Genomic DNA, 26,881 nt, shown 5'->3' on the forward strand with positions numbered 1-26,881 from the left:
CAGACACAAGATTTAGGTTGCAAAGACAAACTGCCTATTATCAAATACCAATGTGCTCTTGGACTTTGCCTCTGTGGGCTTCATTTAGTTTATGGATTAATCCTTAAAACTCTTTTATTAGTTGAATGTCCACTGTGCATTATTAGCTAAGTGCTATATATAAGTTATTCTGTTGATTTGTTAAAATAATCTTGTGGGACTGGAATTGTGGCTCAGTGGTTGAGCACTTGCCTGGCATGTGTGAGGCCCTGGGTTCAATCCTCAGCACTGCATATAAATAGATAAATAAAATAAAAAGATCCACTAACAACTACAAATATATATATTATTCCAACATATAACATTGGAAAGCAGGCATTGTTACCCCATTTTACAGATGAGGAAAACTTGGGTGTTTATTCCAAAGCATGCTACTGTAAGCATGGATATAGGATTCAAAATACATGAAGAATTCTTGCATAGAGCTCCAGAGGACAGAAGTGGAAACCCCAGCAGGAGCAAGGTCCTAAAAGAACTTTCCAACAAGCTCTGTTCACCTTGGAAACTGGTAGATCCTCTGGGAGCTGCATATGTGCTGGTGAACAGATCAGGGAGGGACCACAGTATATGCAGAATCCAGTAGAAGGGAAAACTGCGCCTTGTCAATAGTACTCAAAGTTTGCCTTTGGTGTTCTCCTACCTCCCTGTAATTTCTTTTCTCCCTCAAGTTTTAGCCTTTCCTGGCAACCAGACATTTCTTATCCTTTCTTATTTCTCTCATTTGCCTGAGATTAATTTCTTTCAGGCTGTGGCTTCACCCAAAGGACTTTCTATTTTAAAAAGCAACAGATTACAGGAGATTGATTTCATGGGGCAGGTGGCCTCCTATTCATGACTTTTCATCACGTCACCCTACCATCAAGATATCTCAGAGAGGGGAGAACTGCATCTGTGAGAAACACAATGGATTTATCAAAATGTATGCCTGAGTGTATGTGTACACTACATATCCACATACATATTATTTAAATGATATGGACTTTTTCCATCACTTCCTGATATTACTGTGAAACCATACAAGTACCATTAAAAATATACACACACACATATATGAAGGTGTGTGTGTGCATGTGTGCATGTGTGTGTATTTCCGTGTGCCCTGTAAATAAGAACAAAGTACAACCTTTAAGAGATATTAAAGGAAATAAAATGCTATTGTCAAAAACCTGCCACTGAAACATTCTGTGTTATCTGTCCAGTGTCTAGTTCATCCCAATTTGCCTCTCATGAATGGATGCTACAGCAGGCTAACCTTGACCTGATGAAGGCTGAAAAATGAGTGAAATGAAGACTTGCATGCTAATTATGATGTTTTTTGTCTCATTAGGTTTGGGCTTAAAATAATACTCTCAAGAGGTTTTTGAGAGTTTATCTTCCCTCCTAGGTTGTTGATTCATAGTTTGAGCTGCACTACATATCATAGCACCCATACTTTCTTGGATAAAAATAGGTTAGCTCATCAGTTACTTTATCATCTTGAGAAAAAATAAAACATGCCACATGTTAAAGGTTGCCATTTGAAACACCAAGTTCTCATTATTTGGAAGAAGGAAAATTATTATGAAAAAAATTATTCCATTCAGGTACAGGAAGAATAGACAGTCTTCAATAATTAGTGAGGAAAACAAGATCATATGAATTCAAAAAAAGAGGGGAATTTATTTTTAATTGGTGTGCAAAACTGCCAAAAGGATGACCGAATATAAATAAAAATATTAAAAGCTCTGAGTTTTACCGATTATATTATACCTGGCTGAACTTGAACAGCTTAAAAAATTTCACAATTTCATGGAATAGTTATTCTACATCTCCAAATGCTAAAAAAAGTGACCTCAATTTCTCTGCAAGCTTGTAAATCAATAACCCATAAAAATCTATGAAAAATATAAAAGGAAACCATAAAAACTTTTAAATTTGCTTTTGCTCATAACAGTTTTTGATTTTCAGATGCAAACAAAAACAAAGAAGCAAACAATATGCCCACAAATTTAAACTGGAAAGCAGTCTTTATGTAAACAAAATAACCTTGTGGCAACCTAGTAGAATAGCCATAGGAATCCCAGAATCAAACAGTTAGACCTGAATTTGTTCAGGTAAAAAAAGGATAAAATTGCCTTAAATCTCTAAAACCCATATCATTCTCAAATAAGAGAAAATGAAAAGAAATTTAGAGGTTACTTTTTCCTTTCCTTAAAAATCATGATCAACCCCCAAAGCTTTTTAGAAGAAAAGAAAAAAACTGACTATTTAAATGATATAAACTTTCTCCATCACTTTATGATATTACTGCAAAACCATACAGGTGGTTTTAAAATACACTAAAAATACACATTTCTAAAGAAGAGCACAGAATAAATATTGTTCAGGAATGGCTGAGTATTAATTTTATCACTTGATATGGTGTCACCTTTTTTCTTTCTTTCTTTCTTTCTTTCTTTTTTTTTTTTTTTTTTTTTTTTTTAAGGATCCTGAATTATCAACTTGCACCTAGAGGGCCAAGGTACCAGTGAAATATGCTGCCCCTGGCAGGGCACTTCCCGAGACACTTGCAGTGACTCCTGCCCCCAAACTCTTTGTGTGATCTGGATGCCTGAAGCTGCTTTAGCAAGGGACAAAGCCATTTATTTTGCAGTGAGAGTTAGGGCTTCAAAGGCAACCTCTGGAGAGGTGGCCCTCTTGCTGAAATTCCCACTGAGGTGAAGTAATTGACTCATTTTTGGAAGAGGGCTTTGGCTCTTGACATGTGCATGTGGGATTGAATAGGGGGGGATGATATGGGGAAAAGGGAGAACAAAAGCTACCTCACCTACATGACAGTTTGACTAAGCCAAATATATAACAGTACTGAAATATAAAAAGGAATTTATATATCTGTATGGTTCAGACCGCCCCCCATCCCTCCCCTCCCTCCTGGTCTCTTCTCTCTATCCTTCCCTCCTCCTTTATTCCTTTCCTTTCTTCTTCCCTGCCTAAAGCCTGGGACACTCAGAACATCAATAGAAGAACTACACAAAATTACACAACCAGCAAACAATGTCACGGTCACTATCTCCTTCACAGGAACACTCAACCTTGGATCAAATGCATGCCTCAATTACATCTTTCATTTAAAAGTGAACCTCTCCCACTGGCGTACTACCTCAAATAGCATCAAAGCAAAATGAAACACAGGCAGCATTTAACAACGCTGGTAACCATGGAAACATATCATTAAAGAATATATAAACAGGAATGAATAATTAGATGAGAAATTCATTTCTACATTTATCTTTTTCCAAGACCCAGGAAAGGAAGCTTTCTTTTACCTCTCATCTCAATTTGGATGCTTCCTCTTTAGCCTGTCTTCTAATTGAAAACTGTGAGACTTTATAAAACAGGGGTTTTAATACTGCTTATCTTAATAGACAGATCTTTGTAGGCAAGTGACTTTAAAAGATTTCAATGCTTATTGTTATCTAGATGTAACGCTGAAAGCAGAAAAGGGTATTAAAAGGTTTGCTTTTGGGTAGGGGACGTGTGTCATGGTGAGAAGGGAACAGAAGTTACTAACTTTTAACAGTGGCAAACATAAAATTCCTAACTTACTGAAGGCCATCAGCATAGTTGAAAAACTGGAAGGGGAGAATCTGAATCATAATTAATTGTATGAGTTGCACTGTCAGACAGGTAGGACGACCTGTTCAGGGCACCTGATGCTCGATTCCTGCACATGGTAGAGCAGATACTTAAAAATATTTGAAATGGCCTTGGAGACATCTAGTCCAGGGGTCATGTATCAGAATCACCTGATTTGGTGTGGGGAAGGGAAATAGAAAAACATAGAATTGAATATCACATCCAACTCTGGGAGTTTTAAATGTTTAAATGTTTCCCCAAGTGACTCATGCAATTGGCTAGTAGATCCATGTTTGAGAACCACCGACCTAGGCCAACTTCCTCATCAAAGGGAAAGTAACTCAAATCTAGAGCCCTTGTAGTAGATTGAGTATTTGTTCTCAGTTTTTCCCTCCCTGTTGCAATATTGCACTCGCATCTTTGTCTTGGCTTTGTGGTGGGCAGAAGAAAGTACTCTTTGCCCTTGGACTTGACCATGTGGCTTCCTTTGGTTACTATGATGTTAGCAAGTATGGCGTGAGCATTGGTTTGCAATGTGCTTACGTAGCTTGGCTTTCTCCCTTGGAATCCCACATTTTGTCATAACAACAAAGAGGAGGTAATTGTTGGTCAAAGGAAGAGGAAAGACCTGGAATACACTTGGATTTCTCTGCAGCTCGTAGCCAAGTCTTGACAAGCCTAAACCTCAGTCAGTCGCATCTGGGCCAACTTGCTTACTGTTGTGAGCCTGAGTTTCAGAGTGGTTTGTTACATAGCATTATTGGGGCAGCCATTGACTCATACAGAAATGAAATGACTTATTCAAAATTAAGTTCCAGCATTAGAACTGGAAATTACATCTTCTCAATGTCTGGTCCTCTTACTACTGCTCCCTGCTTCCTGTTTCCTTTTGCTTCCTTTTCCTGCATGAACTAAGCACACATGTCCCTTGCTTCTGCTTGGCCTACATGCCCTGAATCTTCAGACATTTTGTCAACTTTCCTCACACAGAGTTTACCTCTCTCTCTCTCTCTCTCTCTCTTTCTCTCCCTCTCTCTCTCTCTCTCTCTCTCTCTTTCTCTCCCTCTCTCTTGTTTCTTCATGACTCTGCTTTCACTTTTCCAAGGGGACTAAGAAATCACAAATATACTAATTTCCACAACTGAATTCAGAGGTCACCCATTACTGAGTTTAGCAGTAAGATAAAATTTATTTTACATATGACCTGAGACTGACTAGAGACTCAGTGACAAATGTTGGGAATTTAAGCTTGATATATGGAAATTATCAGGGAAATATATTTGGATAAGTGTTTTGGGTGCTTTTTAAATTATGTCTAATCTAACCACTAGAGTACTCAGGTTGCTTTCAGACATACCTCATCCAAATATTTTATAAACTATCTGTATGACAAGGCCAAATAAATAAACAAATGGAATATAAATATAGGCCATTAAGAGAAATGTTCATATACTATTTCTATTTTGTTCTTTTCTGTGGGAAGCTTTTTCACAAGGAAGCAAATCTTTAGAGAAAAACATATTTTTCTTCTCCAGAAAGTACAGATGTTTTGTTAAAGATAATAACAAATGTTTCTGGGTCCTTGACTTTCATTATGAGGTTGAGATACAATAATAATATTTGATTTTGCAATTGTAAGAGAAAGAACAAGGAATAGGAAAGAAGTTGGTCTTCATTATTAGCCTAAACACCCAAATCGTGTTCCGTGTTGTTATCCTACATTGTTTCCTTCTCAATGCAGAGGCATCTATAGCTTGCTGCTGCCTTGACTGCCATGTTTGAACAAAAAAATAGCTGAAACCTTGGGAGTTGTATGGAGGTTCCCAATGAGTCCAAAGACTCTTGGAAATCTGCAACCTTCTCCAAGTATTCCAATGAATCCTGCACTCAGGCACAAAAATTGTTCATAATTGTGCACTTAAAACACATGCTCACATGCACAGAAAAATATCTATCAAATTCATAATCACAGAATTTCTTTGTTTTGTTCTTTTTTATTCTTTTTTAATTTTTTTTAGCTGTTAATGGGCCTTTACTTATTTATTTTATGTGGTGCTGAGACTTGAACCCAGTGCCTCACACATGCTAGGCAAACGTAATACCACTGAGCCACAACCCAGGCCCTCTTTTATTATTTTTTATCTTAAAGATAGTATATATTTATTGTGAAAGATAGACTTATTTTCATTTGTAGAGATAGCTACTGTGAACTGCTTAGTATATAAACAGTTAGATCCTCTATTTCCATGTGTGTGTGTGTGTGTGTGTGTGTATAAATTTTTTAATTGATGATAATAATTGTACATATTTATGAGGTACAATAGGTCATTTGATACATGTATAATTATCAAGCCAGGGTAATTAGCATTTCTTTGCATAATCACTGAATTTCCCAATTACAAAACAATGATGCCCAAATATTCTCATGTCAGAGGTTACTGGTTTGATTTTTATGTTAAATCAATATTTAATCTGGTTGATTGATTTAACAAATAATTATGGAGCTGCTTTTTGCATTGCACCATGAAAAACAGAGATTAACAAGAAGTGGTATGTAATTTAAGTGCACTAGAGTCCAGTAGTTCTTCCTGGTAAATATTCTGTGGTTGAAGATATGAGTTCCCCCTATCCATTCCAAGATTTCCAATGGATGTCATGTAACTACAGATAGTGTAAGATCCTATATAAACTAAGTTTTTTTCCTACATATACAACCTATGCTAATGCTTAATTTATAAATTAGGCATAGTAAGAGATTAACAGCAATTAATAACAAAATAGAACAATTATAAAAATATACTATCACAAAAGTTTTGTGAATATGGTCTTTTTTCCTCACAAAATGTCTTATTGCACTTTCACCTTTTTACTCGAAGCGTTTTATGGCTTCTCTGTGCCGTGTCTGAATTGCCAGAATCACTGCTCTCTACTCTTACCTTTTGGGGCTATTGTTAAGTGTCATTTAAGTACAAACACTGTAATACTATGACAGTTAATCTGATCACTGAGAAGGTTAATAAGTGACTAACAGGCAGATAGCATATATAGAATAGATATGCTGGAAAAGATATTATTCATGTCCCAGGTGGACCAGAGTGGGATGAAGTGAGATTTCATTATGCTGTTGGGAATGGTGTGCAATTTAAAATTTACATATTTATGGAATTTTCCATTCATATTTTCAGGATACTGTGATGTGGGTAATTAAAATTGAAGAATGTAAAACTGTGTAAGGAGGGATACATACTCCTTGAAGATGGAATGATGTCTATTTTGTACACTGCTATGTCCCCAACACATAGCACATTGCTTTACACATAGTTGCTCAATAAATACTTGGAATATGAATTTGCCTGACAAATACAATTTGAGAGTAAAGAATAAAGGTATTCACTAACTTAAGAAGACTATGGATACACTGGATTGGAAAAGTTTCAAGCTTGAATGACCACAGTGCAATTTATAGAGGCACTAGATGACAATAACATTGTGGGTGCTATTTTTGCTTTGAGCCTTGGAAGCAGCAAATGTTTTCTGCTAGGCACAACATGAACAAGAAAAGGGTTGTTGCTATAGTGAGTACCATATAAAGAGAAGAAGTACTGCAGAGATCTTGACCCATAGCCTGAGAACCCTTATGGAAAGCTTTAGGAATCTATACACGGTGCACCATCTTTTTTTGAGAATATAGCTGGGAAAAATCTTTTGTCTCTCAGTGTAACCAGCTCCTGGTTTTGCCCCTTGAGAGATGACTAATTATACACACACACACACACACACACACACACACACACACACACGTTTGTTGATCTGCCTTTGGAAATCATCATATAGGCCATTGATAGTTTTGAGATGGGGAACATTTCAATGCCAAGTACAATTTGAATTGGATGGGAAGTCTTGGTGTTCTCTGCACAGATGGAGGACCTGTGACGTTGGCACTGACTCAGCCTTTGCTGCTTTTAAAGAAAGAGGCTCCACATGTCAGGCTGTCTACACAGGCCTGTGTTGGTGTCAGCAGCAATTCCAACAATCCCCCAAAAGGTCTTTTTCCTGCTGGGAAAGTCTTCAGCTTCCTTAGAGCCACAAACTCAAATTAGTGCCTTTTCAGGAGCTCTTTGTTCATATACAAGAACATGCCATGAGATTATTTGCTATTGGAGAAATTTGATGGTAATTCACAAAAGGGGTTTAAAAGCGATTTATTTTGGTTCTTTCTTCGGAAATTTTTAAGAGAAAAGAATACACCCTCTTAGGACAATTCAACAGTGAGAAGTTTATTCCAGGACTAGCTTAATAATGGCTGACATCTTAGCCACATACATGAGGGAAATCTTTGGACTGAAAATGCTGAAGTTATTATTAGAGGTGCTGCTAAAAACTCATGAATCCCCTCACCTCCTCCCCCTGTCAAGCAGTTACCTTAAACAAGATAAAATAACAGTATGAAGTTTTCAACCTTTGGAGTGAGATCAACAAAGTCTTGAGAATTTCCAGAGACAAAGATCTTTAGATACTTGGCAAATGACTTATCTCTCATAAAAGTCATTTTTGGTCCATATAGTCTTAAAATTGGAACAAACTGCTGACAATCATGATGTTATAGGCCTATCAAAGCTGACTTCACTGATTTGAAGACAAAATAAATTATGCAATATGAATTAAAATAGAAAATTTTGGTATACTGATGGATTATTACCTATATGAGATATTGTGAGCTACAGGAACTTTAACTCTATTTAGTATTACAGATTTTATGAATTGAAAATTTACCCCTTATTGCCATTAAAATGAAATATTGAAAAGGATGTGATGTCAAGTATTTCAATTTCTTTTACTGGAACAATCACAATAACTTTCTCACAGTAGTGAGAAAGCCACAATTCTCTGTAAATGTTGCTTTGGTAGTATGACTACATGTAGATAATTTTCCAAAAGCAATGAGATACCTAGTAAGCACATTTTTAGAGGTATTGTTCTAAGTGGATGCTTGCAAATTGAATCAGATTCTCAGAGGGTTCTGAGACTGCAGATCGAAGATCTGAAGGTTGCCGATTGACTTACAAAAAGGAAGAAAGGAATAATTAAGTTGAGAAATGAGCCGATCAGGTCGGCTTGTCTATGTTTGGCAGGGTTTCTCTGCGTTCATTTTTCTGTGAGACTTCTGCAACAAAATTAGTTGTTTTCACCTTTTTTTCTTGCAGGCCATCATTGGCTCTGTGATACTGCAGAAGATAAAGCCATATACAAGACAAGCTTGGTGACTGAGATCATGGCTGAAAGTAAATGTGGCAGAACAGGACTGGGAAGTGGAAGAAGAGGAAACTTACTTGTTTTTATGATGATATTAAATCTAGCCCTGGATCTAAGGGGCTGGGAGCTTGGGAGATAGACTGGAGTTTATAACTGGATAACGTTCTTGTGATAATATTACTTCAGGATCAACATATAAATACCATAAGGTAGGTGCTTCAAAGTAGGTAATCTCAGCCTGACTAGGTGCTTGCCATTTTGCTCATTAGTTCAGAGTTGTGATGAGCACTCAAGGTGTTCTCCAGGAGGATGGCTGATAACAGAGGACTGGGTATCAGGTTGCAGAGGCATTGCACACAAGGATAAACATCACAAGTTATTTTCAAGCCCCTCTAGCTTGGTAGAGGTGATGCTATTATAGAACAACATGTGTAAACACTTTTATTCAGAGTGATATATCCCAGTGTGAGCTGTCATATAGTATAGAGCTTTATGCCTTTTTTATTTCTTGCTGTATTGATAACACAAAACATGTTCCTAAAACAATTGAAAGGTGTTCTTGAGTTCACCAAAGCAAAAATTTTCTTTGGCATCTAAGAATTTGCTACTCAACAATCTTCAAGAGTAGATGTATGGCTGGGGGTATAGCTCAGTTGGTAGAGTACTTGCCTTACAGGCACAAGGCCCTGGGTTCAATCCCCAGCACCACCTAAAAAAAAAGTAGATGTACTCGAATTTTTACATTCTGAAAATTTCTATTTGTTTAAGATGTCTGAAGACAATAGCTATCCAGGGGGAAAGGGATTTTTATGTTCTCAAAAGGAGGATAACAGATGCTCCCTGATATATGATGGGGTTATTTCTCAAAATACATTGTTAGGTGAAAATATGAGTAGTTGAAAATGCTTTTAATACACACCCAATCTACTGAATATCACAACTTAGCCTAGCCTACTTTAAATGTGCTTAGAACACTTAGAGTAGCCTACAGTTGGGAAATACAAAGCATATTTTATATGAATATTTCATGTAACTTATTGAATTTATTGAATGTTGTAGTGGCAGTGAACAACAGCTGCATGGATAGGCTTTTGCACCACTGTAAAGTTAAAATGTCACAAATCAAATCATTTTAAGTTTGGAATTATCTATACGTAAGAAATTATCTTACAGAGGAGGTAAAAATGGTGTCTAGTCAATCTTCAAATGTATACACAGATGCGATCTCTAGTCTGAGATGTTTGGGAACATTCTTAAATTGGTAAGTGTAATTGCCAGGATGGATTGGGTATCCCTGGCACCTCTGTCTTCAAAGATGACATGTCAATGGCAATGTCCAAAACCCCCTTCTGACTTAGGACAGAATGAAGTTTGGGGCAGGATGGGGTGACATGGGTACATTTGAATGAAAATAAAGAAGCCGTTTAGCAGAAGACAGTATATAACTGGTGAGGAAATAGTGTGCTGTTCTGGTGTTGGGCCTAGAAGGAGGGTTTTTATATATGCAGTTTATCTGCAGGATGAGATTTCTAATTATGTTGCTTCATTTTTCCTTAAAATTTTAGGAAGATCTTTGGAAGAGCCTGAAAATTTGGATGCAATTATAATATTAAAATGAGCTTTAAGAATAGAGCTTCTCTAACTCTTTATGCTGGTCATTCCTTACTACCTAGTTGAAGCTCCTTTAGTTCCAGCAAAACACTTAACTTCCCTAAAATTCTATTACTAGACTAGTTGGTGTTAGAACATGTACTGAATCAGATCTGACTTAACAGATGGGCATTTTTCCACTATGCAATTAACTTTCAATTAAAAAAGGAAAAGAATATAAAGAGAAGTATGTTTTTCTTGCCATTTATTAATACAAAATAGTAAAACAAAGAATTTGCTTTTATTCCTTTTAATATTTTAAACATGTGTATTGGTAAGTGGAGATTATTTTCTTCATTTGAGGTAAATAAAATAAGAGTATTGATGTTCTCTGAAAATTAAAGGAAACTTAAAATATTTTTTATTTACAAAAATTTCAAGCTCTCAATTTGTCTTACATTATACCTGTATTGGATCTGTTTTTTCCTAGTTCAATGTAGAAAACACAGTGGATACTCAATATATGTTTGTTTAATGAATGAACAAGTGAAGACCAATATTTACTAGGAACCTACTCTCTGCCAAGTCTACTGGATATTGCCCAATTCTTAAGATTCAATTCCTTTCTTTCTTCTCTAAAGAAGTCTTTCAAAAGTCTTTCTTTTTTAGAAAAAGAACAATGGGGGGGATTTTATGAAAATCAAAGGGATATCAGTAAAATAGAGGAAAGGGACTCAGGAGTAGGAGGGAAGGGAAAGGAGAATTACTGGGGAGTGATATTGGCCAAAATTATATTGTTATATTGTGTGCAAGTATGAATATGTAACAAATCCCTCCATTATGTACAACTATAATGCACCAATAAAAATGTGAAAAGGAAAAAAAAGTCTTCCTTTCTCATCTATATTTATAGCTCATAGTATTTATTTTTCATGCTTACTAATTCTTTTTTTCCTATAAAGATTTTATTTTTTTTCAAAATCTTTTTTAATTGCTTTTATTTTTTTAAATACATGACAATTCTTATTACACATGTAGAACACAATTTTTTCATATCTCTGTATATAAAGTATGTTCCCACCAGTTCATGTCTGCATACATGTACTTTGGATAATGATGTCCATCACATTCCACCATCATTGCTAACCCCCTGCCCCCTCCCTTCCTCTCCCACCCCTCTGCCTATCTAGAGTTTGTCTATTTCTCCCATGCCCCTCTCCCTATCCCACTATGAGTCAGTTAACTTATATTAGAGAAAACATTAGCCATTTGTTTTTGGGGGGATTGACTAACTTCACTTAGCATTATCTTCTCCAACTGCACCGTTTACCTGCAAATGCCATGATTTTATTCTCTTTTATTGCTGAGTAATATTCCATTCAATATGCCACATATTTTTATCCATTCATTTACTGAAGGGCATGTAGATTGGTTCCTCAGTTTAGCTACTGTGAATTGTGCTGCTATAAACATTGACGTGGCTGTGTCCCTGTATTATGCTGTTTTTAAGTCCTTTGGGTATAGACTGAGGAGAGGGATAGCTGGGTCAATGGTGATTCCATTCCAAGTTTTCCAAGGAATTTCTATACTGCTTTCCATATTGGCTGTACCAATTTGCAGTCCCACCAGCAATGTATGAGTGTGCCTTTTTCCCCACATCCTCACCAACACTTATTATTGTTTGTCTTCATAATAGCTGCCATTCTGACTGGAGTGAGATGGTATCTTCCAGTAGTTTTGATTTGCATTTCTCTAATTGCTAGAGATGATGAACATTTTTTCATATATTTGTTGAATGATTGAATATTCTCTTCTGAGAAGTGTCTATTCATGTCCTTGGCCCATTTATTGATTGGGTTATTTATTTTTTTGGTGTTTAGCTTTTTGAGTTCTTTATATACCCTAGAGATTAGTGCTCTATCTGATGTGTGAGGGGTAAATATTTGCTCCCAGGATGTAGGCTCTCTGTTCACCTCACAGATTGTGATATAATAGTGAAAGTGTGAGAAAAATCAAATTTCATATTCAACTAAATTAAATTATTCTGAAATATAAAGAAACCCCTAGATTGTCTAGGGAAGAGAAAATTTAGGGGAGAAAGTTGGCACATGTAGTTGAGTTTTCAAATATTTTAAAATATTTCATTTGGAAATGAATTTCCCTTTGGTCCATGTGGCTCTAGAGGTAACCATTGAATGGAAGTTCTCAGGGAATGGAAATCCACTTTAAATGAAGGAAAAAGTTTAATAATTAGTAAGTTTTGAATATTTTTGGGGAGTGGGATGAGTGATTTCTCCATTTTAAATATATTTCAGCAGAAACTATTGACCACTTATGGGGGAAGAATAGGACAAGAAAAGATTTGTATGTTGTGAAGGACATCATCCTCTAAATTATAATTCTCCTTATAATTGTAAGAAATTATGGATCATTTTTTTGGCATCTAATTGATCTTTGTATGGCTTCTTGCTGTCATTTTGAATAATAAAAGAGAAATAAGATTTGTACTTTGTTGTTGATTAAGTGTTTCAAATAATGTCGCCCAATAAATACATCTGATCTTAGCATTATCTTTTACTATGTAATTGATAATATTTCTAACATCCACTTTTATAGGACATAGATCAATAATAAACTATGAAAATACAACATTCATATTTTTATTAGAGCATGTTAAATTATACAGATATTGAGTTTATTGTGGTATATTTGTGCATACCTAAAGACATAATCTGATCAATTTCATAATTTGGGAAATTTCAAACTATGAAGTTTCATTTCCTTCCCTCCCCCTAATTCCCTTCCTCTCCTGTATTTTTTTCTTTTTTTTAATTATTAGTTGTTCAAAACATTATTAGCTCTTGACATATCATATTTCATACATTTGATTCAAGTGGGTTATGAACTCCCATTTTTTCCCCATATACAGATTGCAGAATCACATCGGTTATACATCCACATTTTTACATATTGCTATACTAGTGTATGTTGTATTCTGCTGCCTTTCCTATCCTCTACTATCCCCCCTCCCCTCCCCTCCCCTCTCATCTTCTCTCTCTACCCCATCTACTGTAATTCATTTCTCTCCCTTGTTTTTTTTTCCCCTTTCCCCTCATTTCCTCTTATATGTAATTTTGTATAACGATGAGGGTCTCCTTCCATTTCCATGCAATTTCCCTTCTCTCTCCCTTTCCCTCCCACCTCTTGTCCCTGTTTAATGTTAATCTTCTTCTCATCCTCTTCCTCCCTACTCTGTTCTTAGTTGCTCTCCTTATATCAAAGAAGACATTTGGCATTTGTTTTTTAGGGATTGGCTAGCTTCACTTAGCATAATCTGCTCTAGTGCCATCCATTCTAATTTCATTGAGTTCTTTCCCCTCATTTTTCTTCTTAGCTTTTACATGTGAGAGAACATATGATACTTTTCTGAGTTTATTTTTGCTGAAAAATTATGTTTTCCAGTTCCATCCATTTTCCAGAAAATAACACAATTTTGTTCTTTATTATGGCTATTTTCTTTATCATTCATCTGTTGACCCATACCTTGGCTGATTCCTTTACTATTGCTAACTGTGCTGCATGGGTATGCATGTATCCATAAAATATGCTGATTTTATTTCTTTGGATAAACACCAAGGAATGATATACCTCAATCATATGGTAAATCTATTTTTAGTTTCTGAGCAACCTCCATCCTGATTACAATAGTGGCTGTACTAATTTATATCCCCATCAACAGTATATAAGAATTCCTTTTCCCTGTGAATCCTCACCAGCATTTATCATTATTTGTATTCATGATGGTTGCTATTCTAACTGGAGTGACATGGAATCTCAATGTACTGACCTATATTTCCCTGATGGCTAAAGATGTTGAATATTTTTCATATAATTTTTGGTCATTTGTATTTCTTCTTTTGAGAAGTGTGTTCAGTTCATTTGCCATTTATGTATTACTTGTTTTTTTTTAATGTTGACAACAGTTTTTGAGTTCTTTATATACTCTGGATACAATGTTCATATTTTAAAGGATCATGTCATTATAGCAGCATGCCTGGAAAAATAGTTCTAGGGATGTCTAAAATTTATATTGGGTTGTAAAACTGAAGTATGGGCCAAGGGTTAACAACCTTGACTTTGCCCTTAAAATTAGTCTTAGAAAATCTACTTCATTATAAATATATTACTACTGGGTAGTGTCCTGATTGATATGCCCAGAGCTACCTTTTTCAGCAGTCTTTAAAGTACCAATCCTTCATTTTGGTCCTAAGCATGAGAGGAGCTCCTCCTCCCCAGTTGGGACATCAATTTTTACCTGCCAATACAGCTTGATGAGCTTGCTTACACACTGGTCACTTCCTCCTCTGAGCCAGAATATGTAGTCAGCAATCATGGCACTCCTGAGAACAAGAGCAGAGTTGTAACAAACAAATTCACAGGACAGAAGGAAAGCCATAATAGGTAGTATATACAGATACTGAGGAAGATTTTGTAATGCATAAATTTGACTTGCCTAAAATTAAGTAAAACATAAAGCACATTTTAGAATGTAGAAAGTAGGTTTTTTTTTTCTGTAGCTAAACTAAAACTGTGAGAAGAAAGAAGCCATTTTTCTTCTAGATGGTTTTCCTGTTTGTACAGTATAAGAATATTTAAAGACTATAAGGATTTGTTTTGTTTTTGTTGCTTTGTATTACGATTCTAAGCATTTATAGAATAATAGCAAATTTATAAACTTTAAAATGTCTTCAAACTGCATATAGCTATTAGAAAAATATTTAAGCATACCTCAGACTTTACCCAAGTTAATGATTACTAACCTCTGATTAAGTTAGCTTTTCTGAAATTGAAAATAAAAAAATCTCCGATTCCAACAGATAATTCCCTTCCCCCAAGCCTTGTGCCTAATTGAATTAGTTTTAGTATCTAGTGTGTACAATCACTGCTTTGGTCTTATTAAGCTGAAGCGATATTAAAAACTATTGTGCAATGGATATTAATTCATTACTTAGCACCCTTTGGAAAAACAGTTTACTTTTATGACTATTTCTTTGCTAGGACTCTGTATTTCTTTTCTCCAGAGATTCTAAATCCAATTAAATGTGACTAGAAGTAATTCCAAATTGTCACGTTAGCCAATTAAACACATAATAATCCTGTGTACCTAATCACTAGTACCAAAAGTTTATTTATTTAAGTAGAGCTATCACTGTATACCCTTGCATGTTTTTCTTATCTTTGCCCGCAGATACGTGTTGTTTCTTGACATCATTGTAAATTGAAATTAGAAATGTTCCTTCCCTAAATGTAGGCTGTCTGAGACATAGCAACTATAAACTTATTATAGTACTCTGTTGAAAGAATTAAAATGTTTTGATTCTTGCTTAGGACAGAGAAAAATTAGGACCTTAAAGATTAACAGTGGAAACAAATACCAGCATTTGGAAGATTACTCAATTCCATGCTTTTCTTCGTACACATGTGACATTGGAAAAAAAGTTGCACACTGATATTTTGAATAAATGACAATAATCTAAGAATAATCTTTTAAGAGTCTTTTCATATTTTCCAAAGTCCTTAAGTAAAGATAAAGTGCTAGGAGGTTTAGATGCTGTGTGGAGATGTATGGAGTAGAAATAAGTTACAAAAATTATAGGCTTTAGAGGACAAAACTGTATTTCAAATGTTTCCATTTTGACAGAAGCATGTGAAAAAGTCCTTTCTCATGACAGCCTAAAAAGTCAGTCTATTGACTTGTAGGTGCCTGTACCTAATGGAGATTCATTTGCTAAATTATGAATTTAAAAAATTCTTGGACAGAAGCAGTATTAGACAAAAAAAGGTAATTGAATGGAATTGTGTTCCAATAAAACTTTATTTACAAAACCACATAGTGTGCTGGATTTGGGGGTGTTTGCCTAACTTTGAAATAAACAAATTATTAGATTGAGCAACAAGTGATGGAATTTGCTGTATCTGTTAATCCATAGTCAGAAATCAGCTTCCATACATTGTAGCCAAAGCACCTCTGAGATATTTTGGTTTATCATTTTCCCTTTAGGAATTCCTAAAGGGAAATTATTGCAAGGAAAAAACTGCAATTTTAAAACATGCAAAAGTATAAAAAAATCCTAGAATATAGCCATAGTGGTATGGGTTAAATAAAAGTTTCATTGATAGAGATTCTGTAATATTAATGATTGTCATCCACAGATTGTAACAATCATGAGAAAGACAGAGGTAGATCCCCAGAGTGGATTTCTAAGACTTTCCTGCATTTTTTAAATACTTTTGGTGATTTGTTGTTGAGTTTACTTTGTAAAATTGGAAGTTTTATCATTTTTGTTAATGTTTTCCATGTCACTTCTTCTGTAATGATGTGTTGTCAAATAGTTTGCTCTATTCCTAGATGTGATTTTGTTATACCTGGGGTTTCTTTTTCCAAAGGAACACAGCTTCAAATTGATATTAAAATAACTGAAGAAATAAGATGCATTGAATTCATTATCTACCATACCTTGGTGAAGTTAATTATTATGAGTAAAAGAATACAAGCATTAAATAACAAAATGTAGCTTCCCAAAGTTTTGTATTTGCTGAGATATGTTTCATAAGTGTGATGAATTACTTTTAGTACCTGGCACACAGTTGGGTTTATATTACAAATACATGCTGGATAGTAGTGGCTCCAACCCATTTGATTCCCAATGGAAATGGCACTGTCCATCATTCCTTTGGTTCCTCAACATAGATTGGCTCTATGGCTCAGCCCTAATCAATTAGTAAAAGTTAATGGAGAAATATGAAAAGTGCCTGGGAATAACATTATTCCATGCAGTGTTTGTGAGGCAACAGACAAGGGTTTTTCATCATGTTGAATTTTTAAAAGGAAAAGATAATTGATTAATCAACCAGATGAGCATCTATAAGGAGTCAAGTACCAAGCAGAATCCTGGCTCTGGCAAACTCACCCTGTGAGTCCAGTGTAAACAGTTACCCAAACTATCAGATCAGCATCCTTGGCACTCGTCAGTATGATTCAATGCTACTTTAACTGTCTGGATTTCATTGTCACTATTCTATTCTTCTTACTTTCATTGATCTACTGAGTTGTTGCTGTACTGGAACTGTAAGATCATATTAGCCCAGTCCTTTTAATTGACAGCTGGTGGCTTAATATCCATCCATTCTGAGTACTTAGTAAAAGCTAAGCATGTGAAGTGTGTTGCATTGTGGAACATCAACTCAACCCACCTACTTCCACACTGCATCCCATCCAATGTGCGTATCCATGGAAACTGCTCTAGCAGTTCTCTTGCTCTCTACCTTATTTTCTTTCTTTTAATTTCCCCTTATCTCCTAGCACATACAATGTTGTGTCCCCATCTTAAAACAAAACACCCCCAAACCTCTCTTTCCTCACTTCCCCCCATCCAGTTAATACCTTCTTTTTTTGTTATTAAAAACAAAACAACAAATTTTTCAAGAACTGTGTGCACTCCTTATCTGTGATTTCTCTTTTCCTCTTGTCACTGAACTTGCTCTAGCAGGACTCTCATTTCTACTGCTTCACTGACACTGCTCTTGTCAATGCTGTTAGTGGTTTCCATGTTGCCAAAAACTGGGGTTCACTTCTGTCCTCATTTTAGATGCACTCCTAAGTGGGAGCCAAGCAATAATCCATTTCCTCCCCCAGGAAACCCTTTCACACTGGGCTCCTCTCTTTCTAGTTTTGCTCTTATTGATTGCTCTCTTTCATCTCTTTTGCAGTATCTTCCCACCTCCCTGGAGGTACCCTGGGGTACAAGTCTTGGACCTCTTCACTTTCTTTTTATACTCACTCCCTGAGTGAACTCACTGGTTTCATGATTTTAAATACCAGATCTATCTTGTCAACTCATACATTTACACTCTTGGTCTAAAACTCTTTCTGAGTTTCCAAAATCTTCTAAAAGTTAAGTTTACCAGCATCTCTCCTGTGAATACACCTGACAGGTATCAAACTTAACATGATCATACCTGGAACTCTGATTTTCCTTACTTTCCCCAACCTCTAGTAGTCTTCTTTATCTACCCAATTTCCTGTTTGGCTTTTCTTTTTTTTTAATTTTTAATTAACATATAATAATTGCATAAATTTAAGAAGTACAATATTATGATTTTTGATGTATATACATGCACACATCGTGTAATGATCAAATCAGGATAATTAGCATATCCCTCACTCAAAATATTTATCACTTCTTTGTAGTGAAACATTTGAAATCTTCTGCTATTTTAAAATTATAGTACATGAGTTTTTCTTCTTTTCATATTTTTATTGGTACATTAAAATCATATATAATACTGGGATTTGTCATTATATACTTGTACATGCACACAATATAATAATAAAATTCGGCCAATATTATTCCCCAGTATTTCCTCTTTCTCTCTTTTCCTCCCTCCACATGTCCCTTTCCTTTACTCATCTCTCTTCAGTTTTCATAGAATCCCCCACCTTCCTTTTCCTTTTGCCTCTCTTTCACATATGACAGAAAACATACAATCCTTGACCTTATGAGTCTGATTTATTTTGCTTAACATAATGGTCTCTAGTTCCATCCATTTTCTTGCAAATGATATAATTTCATTTTTCTTTATGGCTGAGTAAAACTCCATTGTGTGTACATATACCACGTTTTAAAAAGATTTATTCATCCATATTGATGAACACTCATGCTGGTTCCATAGTTTGGCTACTGTGAATTGGGCTGCTATAAACATGGTTATGCATGTATCACTGTAGTATGATGACTTTAATTCTTCAGGATAAATACCAAGGCTGGGTCACCAGGTGGTTCCATGCCTAGTCCTTGGAGGAACCTCCATATTTATTTCTATAGTGGTTACAGTCCCACCAATGGTGTAAAAACATTCTTTTCCATATACTGTCCAGCCTTTTTTATCTGTGTTCTTGATGGCTGCCATTCTTACAGGAGTGAGATGAAATTTCAGTGTCATTTTGATTTGTACTTCCATAATTGCTAACAATGTCAAACATTTTTTTTCATATATTTGTTGGCCATTTATATTTCTTTTTTTGAGAAGTATGTTTAGTTAATTTTACCATTTATTAATTGGGTTTTTTGTTTTTAGCTCTTTGTATATTCTGGAAATTAATCCTCTGTTAGAAGAATAACTAGCAAAGATTTTTTTCCCCCCAATCTATAAGTACTGTCTTCACTTTCTTGTTTCCTTTGCTGTGCGTAAGAATTTTAACTTGTACCATTCTGTTTATTAATTCTTAGTATTACTTCCTGAGCTTTAGGGGTCTTATTTAAAAGTCATTGCCTGAGACTTATTGAATCTAGTCACCCTATTGTTCAAAAGAATACCAGAACTTGTGCCTTCTACCTAATTGCAACTCTGTATCTGTTGATCAGTTTTTCCTAAATCTCTTCTCCCTCTACCTTTTCCAGGATCTGGTAATAATTATACTATCTTTACTTCTATGAGATCAACTTTTTACTTGAGAGAGAAAATTTGACATTTGTCTTTCTTTGCCTGGATTTTTTCACTAAATATAATATTTTCCAGGTTCATCCATATTACTGCAAATGACAGGGTTTCATCTTTTTATGGCTCAATAGTATTCCATTGTGTATATGTACCACATTTTCTTTATCTGTTCGTCTATTAATGGAAATATAGGTTGACTCCCTATCTAGGCCATTATGAATGGAGGTGTAACAAACCTGGGAGTGCAGATATCTTGTTGACATGTTGATTTCATTGCTTTTGTATATGTGTGCCAGTAATGACATTGCTAGACCATATGGTAGTTTAGGTAAAAATGTTGACATCATTGACTTCTCTCTTCCCTTCACATTCCCTATCCACTCCAAGATAAAATCCTGGTCAGCTTATCTTTAATCTAGTTCAGAATCCTGCCCTTCTCACTGCCTGGTCCATAGCTTGTCACGTGGATTATTGCAACAGCCTCAAAAGCAGACCTCTTGCTTCTCCATTAGTTTATTTTCAAGAGTGATACCATTACGATTAGTGTGCCAGCACAGGCCACTCCTGTGCTTAAAATCTTACAGACATCCTATCTGACTTATAGTAAAAAATCAGTCTTTATAATTAATGGTCTTTGAGTCCCGTGTCCTCTAGTCACACACTACTTCTCTGACTTCACTTCCTGCTACCATCTCCTAACTCACTGCTCCACACACACTGTCCATACCCCATTGTTCCCCAAAAGAATATTCACACGATTGCCACTGGGATTTTGTGTTCTGTAGTCTCTCTAGTGGAATGTTCTTTCCCTAAGTATCTCCAAGACAGACTCTCTTCCTCATAGAAGAATATCTTTGCTTTATCTTCTCATCTCCCCAGATCCCTACCTTTGGGATACCCCGGGTTTCAATGCTTGTACTTCTTCACGTATTTTTTTGTCATTATTTTAAAAATAGTGTGTATGTTGTTAACTCATACATTTATACTCAAAGTCTAAACCTTTTTCTGATTTTCCAAAATCTTCCCTGACCACACAATAACATCACCCATACCCTTGGTGGCATTTTTTTTGGTTGTGAATGGATGCAATACTTTTATTTATTTTTTATGTGGTGCTGAGGATTGAACCCAGTGCCTCACATGTAGCAGGCAAGGGCCAACCTGAGCTATAACCTCAGCCCCCCTTGAGGGTGTTTTAACTTTTCCATACTACTTATCACCATTCAACAAAATGTTTATTTTTTGTTAGTCTCGATGGTGTTTGCTACTGTCTTCCTCTCCTGCAAGGGTTCAGCAGACTATAATTTGTAGGACAAATCTGGTCTATCACCTGTGTTTTTTTAAATTTATTTTTAAAAAAATTTATATATGACAGCAGAATGTATTACAATTTTTATTTCACATATAGAGCTCAATTTTTCATATCTCTGGTTGTATATACAGTATATGTACACCAATTCATGTCTTCATACGTGTACTTTGGATAATAATGGTCATCACATTCCACCATCATTAATTATCACCTGTGTTTGTAAGTACAATTTTAATGGAACAAAGTAATGCTCATTCATTTATGAATTGTTTACATATAATCTGTGACTGCTTTTGTGCTACAATGGTAGAGTAGAATACTTAACAATGGAGACCCTATGCCTGCAAAGCCTGATACATTTACCCTCTGGCTCTTTATAGGAATGTACTGTCTCTAAGGTCAGGGATCTTTGTTTTATTCACTGCCCTGTCTCCAGGGCCTCAGGCTGTCCCAGGCCTGGTAATCACACAATAAATATTTGCTTTTTTAACAATCATACATTATCTTGTTTATTTATATAAGCTTAAAAAATTAAATTCTATGCTACAAAGGACCCAAGGCTAACAGAGTTACACAGCCTACTGGAATCTAACCCAAACAGTCTGGCCCTAAGGCTATATCATTGTCCATATTTAATAGGATAATTTTGTAGTGGAGATGGTGTGATAATGGAGTGACATTCTAATTTGTTCAATATAGAATCCAATGCAAGTTGGCTCACAGGATGGCTTAATAAATGCTAATAGATTCTGATGTATGTATTACAAAAATTAAAGAGAGAAGTTACCAGGAAATATATTGGCTTAATATGTTGTATCTAGAATTTTTAAAATGATGCATTCAGTCACATGTCACCTATTATTGCTTCCCTGCAAGGAAATCTACTATTGCTTTGATGCTGTTTGAATTCATTTAGTACAACTGCTGCTGAATTCACATTTGTTTACTTAATATATCTGTTAAATATAAAAAGGTCAAAATCTGGCTTAAAAAATGTATATATACACACACATACATAAAGTAAAGGACTTTTATGTAAGGGACGCAGCTTACTATGGATCAAAGCTTGTTCCTACAGAATGTCCAACCACAATAAAAGATTTACACGTGTTATTGTTAATGAGATAGGTATCAGTTTTTATTTTCCAAATAAATATCACAAAAGGATAATGGGTATAAGGATATTCATGCCAGGTGATTTTTCAGATTAGACATTCCTAAACACATTGTGAGATTCTATAAGTGTGAGGAAATACAATTGACATTTCTCAAGGCCTATGTTCAGATTCAGAATTTATAACATTTCTACTCAGTGTGGCCACATGGTGGTGTAAAACAATAAGATATGGGTAAACAAAAGAAAATCCCTGCACATATCAGCTGTGTGGTCTCATTGGGTTGACTGGCGGGGACCTTGAAAAGTCATTCTGTTCATCACCTTGCCTTTAGGCAGGATCACACTTAAACCTTTCAAATGAGACTGATGAGAATCTATTCTGTTTTAAAGACCTCCACAGAAGGACATTGCTCTGCTTTCCTCACTGATTCCAGAGTTTCACAGCCATAAATAGCATCTTCTGCAGTTTTAATCTGCTGGCTTTAGTTCTCTGTCCAGGGCTAATGCAACCCAACCAGACCTTATCCTTGGCATAGTGGTTCTAAATATCCTCACAATAATTTATTACTCTTCTCTTTCCTAGGTTAATTAATTAACCCCAATAGCTTTAATCTTTCTTGATGGATTCTTTTTTCTTGCCATTAGTCAGTTGCATGGTTGTCAACTTGTTAAATTCTACCTTTTCCTCTTCTACCACTGAAAATTAACCTGTGTATTTGTATCCAGTTATTTCGCCTATGTAACTTGTATAGATACTTCTTGCAGGTGTGTGTGTTTTAAGTAGTTCTACCTACAAAATTGTTTCATATTATCAACATCCTTAGGAGGTCATTTCTTTTCTCATGTACTTAAAAAAATCCTCAGAAATATACATATATGTCATTAATCTTAAATAAATTTATATTGATGCAAAATGTATATTCCTTTTGAATGTAAATGTGCATCAATATGAAAGAGATGCTATTTGGATCAGAAAAAGAGCCAAACTAGCAAATTTACTCCAGCAAATACACATGCACGCATAGAAGAAGCATTATCTTTTTGTAAGTGCACATATTTTCCACACAGCAGCCAGCTACAGTGATTTTTTTTTTAAAATGTTTAAGTGTAAATGACCTTAAATGAAATCAAGCTCCTCTGGTGACTTACAAGCTTCTGTAAGCTGCTCCTGTTTTTCTCCTGAGCACATTTTGAATCACCCTCCAGTCAAGCTCTCCTGCCTTCCCACTCCTCAAGCAGAACATTATCCTTTTTCCTGAATAAGCTTCACATGTTGTAATTATTTTTTAGTTTACTTGTTTATTGTCTTATTTCTCTAGACCTGTGACGTCTAATATGGTTACCACTAGACATATGTGGGTATTTATATTTAAGGGTATGAAAATTCATAAAATTTAAATTCAATGTCTCAGGTACCAGTCAACACCTCCAATGTGCAATACCCACATGGGACTAGTGGCTACCATACTGAATGGCACTGAACATCTCCACCATAAGCAGAAGCTCTGTTGTGGATTGTAGGCCACAGGAGCCTATCAGTACAGTATCTCATACACTACCTGGTAAATAGTAGGCTCAATGATTTTTTATTTATTTTTAAATAAAAATTATGTCTATTTGTGTGCTGAATAATGTATGTCTGCTTTTCTTTGGGTTTTGCCCTGATTATTCATCCGCCTTTCTCTGCCATTAGTTATCCAATATTTTGTCAGGAGGCTCAGGCCCTGCAGTGCTCTGGGTTTATGCATTTCAGTACTTGATGGGCATTGGAGAAGTTATAGTGCAGTCTTTGGATCTTTGTAACACACCAATCTTTGTGCCTACTTAGCTAGAAGTTGTCCCCGAGACAAGGTTTGTGTATTTTGCAGCTATCATTGAGTTCACAGTTTCCTGTTGATTGTAGTTCCAGATTCTGATGATCACTGGAGTTCTAGTCATGCTCTGCTCCTGTAAAACTGTTCAGTAATGGATCAGAGACTTTCTTGAGGTTCACTGATTATCCAATAGTCTCGAATTTCACATATTGCTTGTTCCTAGATTTTGAATTGGTAACCACAACAAACAAACAAACGAAAAATAGCCCTACTACCACTATTTGTAACCATAGCCAATATTTCCTGAGTGTTTCCATCTGGACTATTGATATGACATTTGTATTTTCCAAAACATAGGTAGCAGGATAAGGATTCAAATTTGGGCCTCTTAACCACAGTTCCACATGACTTCCACATTGCCATTCTTTTCCTGAACAACTTTTTTTTTTTTTATAAGACTCTGGTATCTTTTATTGGATTTTCTGATATTAATTTCTTGCCACATGGTTGGCTATTGGTGCACTCCCTAAACACTTTATTCCCTGTGGCTCGTTAAACACTGTGGTAACACTATTGTCTGTTCATGCTGAGTTCTTCCCGTTTGTGCTCATCCCCTGCCTGTCTAACCAGCAGACACATATTCTTCTTAGTTGGCTTATTAATCTGACACAGTCAATTTTTCCTTTCCTGACCATGTCAAGAGAGGTGTTATTGCTTCAATAAAAAAAACATATGTTTGGTGGAGAGGTCTGGAATGAATAGTTAACTCATTTCAGATTATTTATGAAGGCTTTACCTGAAGTTTTCGTTCTTGTGTGGAGCTCAAATACCAGCAAATGCTTCTTATTTTATTATAATAGGAAGTTTTGGGGTCATAGCAACATGTACAAGTGTAAGAACATGATTCTGATCTTCATAAGCTTCCAAATTGATTAATGATGTGACAGCCATATTTCAAAAATAAATCAAAATACAGGCATTTTATATTCATAAAGAGTTATACAAATATTAAGTACATATGTTAACTTAGAAATATGAATCATAAGCAGGATTTTAACGGGGGGGGGGAATCATCACTTTCCATTGTAATTGAATGATCTAGTGCTGAGAACTAAATAGTGGCTAGCATTATTTTTGTTGTTGTTATTTAAAAATATATTTTATATTTTTGGTGCTGGAGATTGAACCTGGAGGTGCTCTACCACTGAGCTACATCCCTAACCCTTTTTATTTTGAGTCAGGGTCTTGCTAAGTTGCTGAGGCTGGCCTCAACCTGAGATCCTTCTGCCTCAGCCTTCCCAAGCCACTGGAATTATAGGCATGTGCCACCACATTTCACATTATTATTAAGGTAATGAAGAAAACAGGAACTTTTTTTTTTTTTTTTGGCCAGAGACATATTGCTTGCAAGAGACTTGAAAGTGAAAAAACATTCATGCAGGATCTGAGGGTTTGTGTAGAGGTAGAGAGTGAGAAAAATCCAGAAAATTATATTGGGGACAGAATGTGACAGACCTTGGATTCCAGGCAGTTGAATTTGGGCTTTGTCCTATAGGTGTGGGGGAACCACTAAAAATTTTTCAGCAGGCAAAGTAACATGGGACCTTTCGGTTTTGAAACCTCAGCTACTACTACTGTGGATTCCATGATGGGAAGGAATCTTACCCAGCCAGGACCACTCAGGCTTGCATTTAGCAAGGACAGTGACAACCTTTGGTCACCCTATCATCATGGGTGTTTCTGGTCTGCTTTCAGATATGGTTTATAAGCACTGCCCCTTGATATTTGGACTAGGCTTGCTGTCTAGGATGAAGAAGAGGTTCTGGGGAGCCTGGGTCCTGATAGGAGCATATGGATATAAAAAGGGATATGAGTACCTGTTTTTAGTGGACTCATATTTTCATATCTCATAAATTCAGTAATTCCACAAAAAGTGGAATTCTAAGATGAATAGGCCATTTACTATTATTACATTCTAATGGGGAGGCAAACAGGCACAAAGATAATTATATCAGCATGAATAAAGTGGAATAATCGATATAATGCATTAATGCAGCTGAGAAGACTGGTGATATCTGAGGAGGGGAACCTGGGTCAACTTTAAGTGATGAGCACAGTTAGCAAGCAAAGGGACAATAAAGCTGAGAAGCACATTCTAGGCTAAGGTTATAGCTTGAACACAGATATTCAGGTTAGATGTAGAAGGAAGGGTCTCAGCAAGACCATCTTGCTGAATTTAGAGAAGGTAAGGATGGCAGATATAAGGTACGAAGGAGCTTGGATTTTACCTGATGGGAAACGCAGAACTATTGTAGCGTTTTATGTACAGAGTAGCCTGGGCAGTTCTGTGGTTTAGAGAAGTTTGACAACTCCTTGGAGAAGAAAAGTGAGACAACTGGAGATGGGAAGTCACTGTAGGAGGTCTTCTGAAACACAACAGATAAGTCTTAACTAGGGCAGAAATGGTAGGAAAATAGAAAGTGAGTACCATTTCTAAGGACCAAGTCAAATGACAAAAGCAGGTGAGGAGGCAATTCAGACCTTAAATATAGCACAGTTCATCCTGTCTCAGGCCAGGGGTCTTTCCACACAGACTAGGGTATCCTATTAATAAATCTTGTGAGAAAAGGCAAACCTGAG

The 26,881-nt window shown here is 35.8% G+C and overlaps 1 protein-coding gene and 1 non-coding gene across 2 annotated transcripts in view; one reads left to right on the forward strand and one right to left on the reverse strand.

The window, feature by feature from the left end:
* Positions 1 to 26,881, reverse strand: part of Spata16 (spermatogenesis associated 16) — a 222,618-nt gene that overhangs the window by 66,860 nt on the left and 128,877 nt on the right. The window contains exon 4 of the mRNA XM_026382944.2: positions 14,813 to 14,897. Coding sequence (XP_026238729.2) covers positions 14,813 to 14,897 — 85 coding nt within the window. The remainder of the gene's footprint in view (positions 1 to 14,812; positions 14,898 to 26,881) is intronic.
* Positions 9,546 to 9,618, forward strand: Trnav-uac (transfer RNA valine (anticodon UAC)). Its single transcript has one exon. It is a non-coding gene; the product is annotated as a tRNA-Val (tRNA).

Source organism: Urocitellus parryii, chromosome 2 (genome assembly GCF_045843805.1).
Source record: "Urocitellus parryii isolate mUroPar1 chromosome 2, mUroPar1.hap1, whole genome shotgun sequence".
Classification (NCBI taxonomy): Eukaryota; Metazoa; Chordata; class Mammalia; order Rodentia; family Sciuridae; genus Urocitellus; species Urocitellus parryii.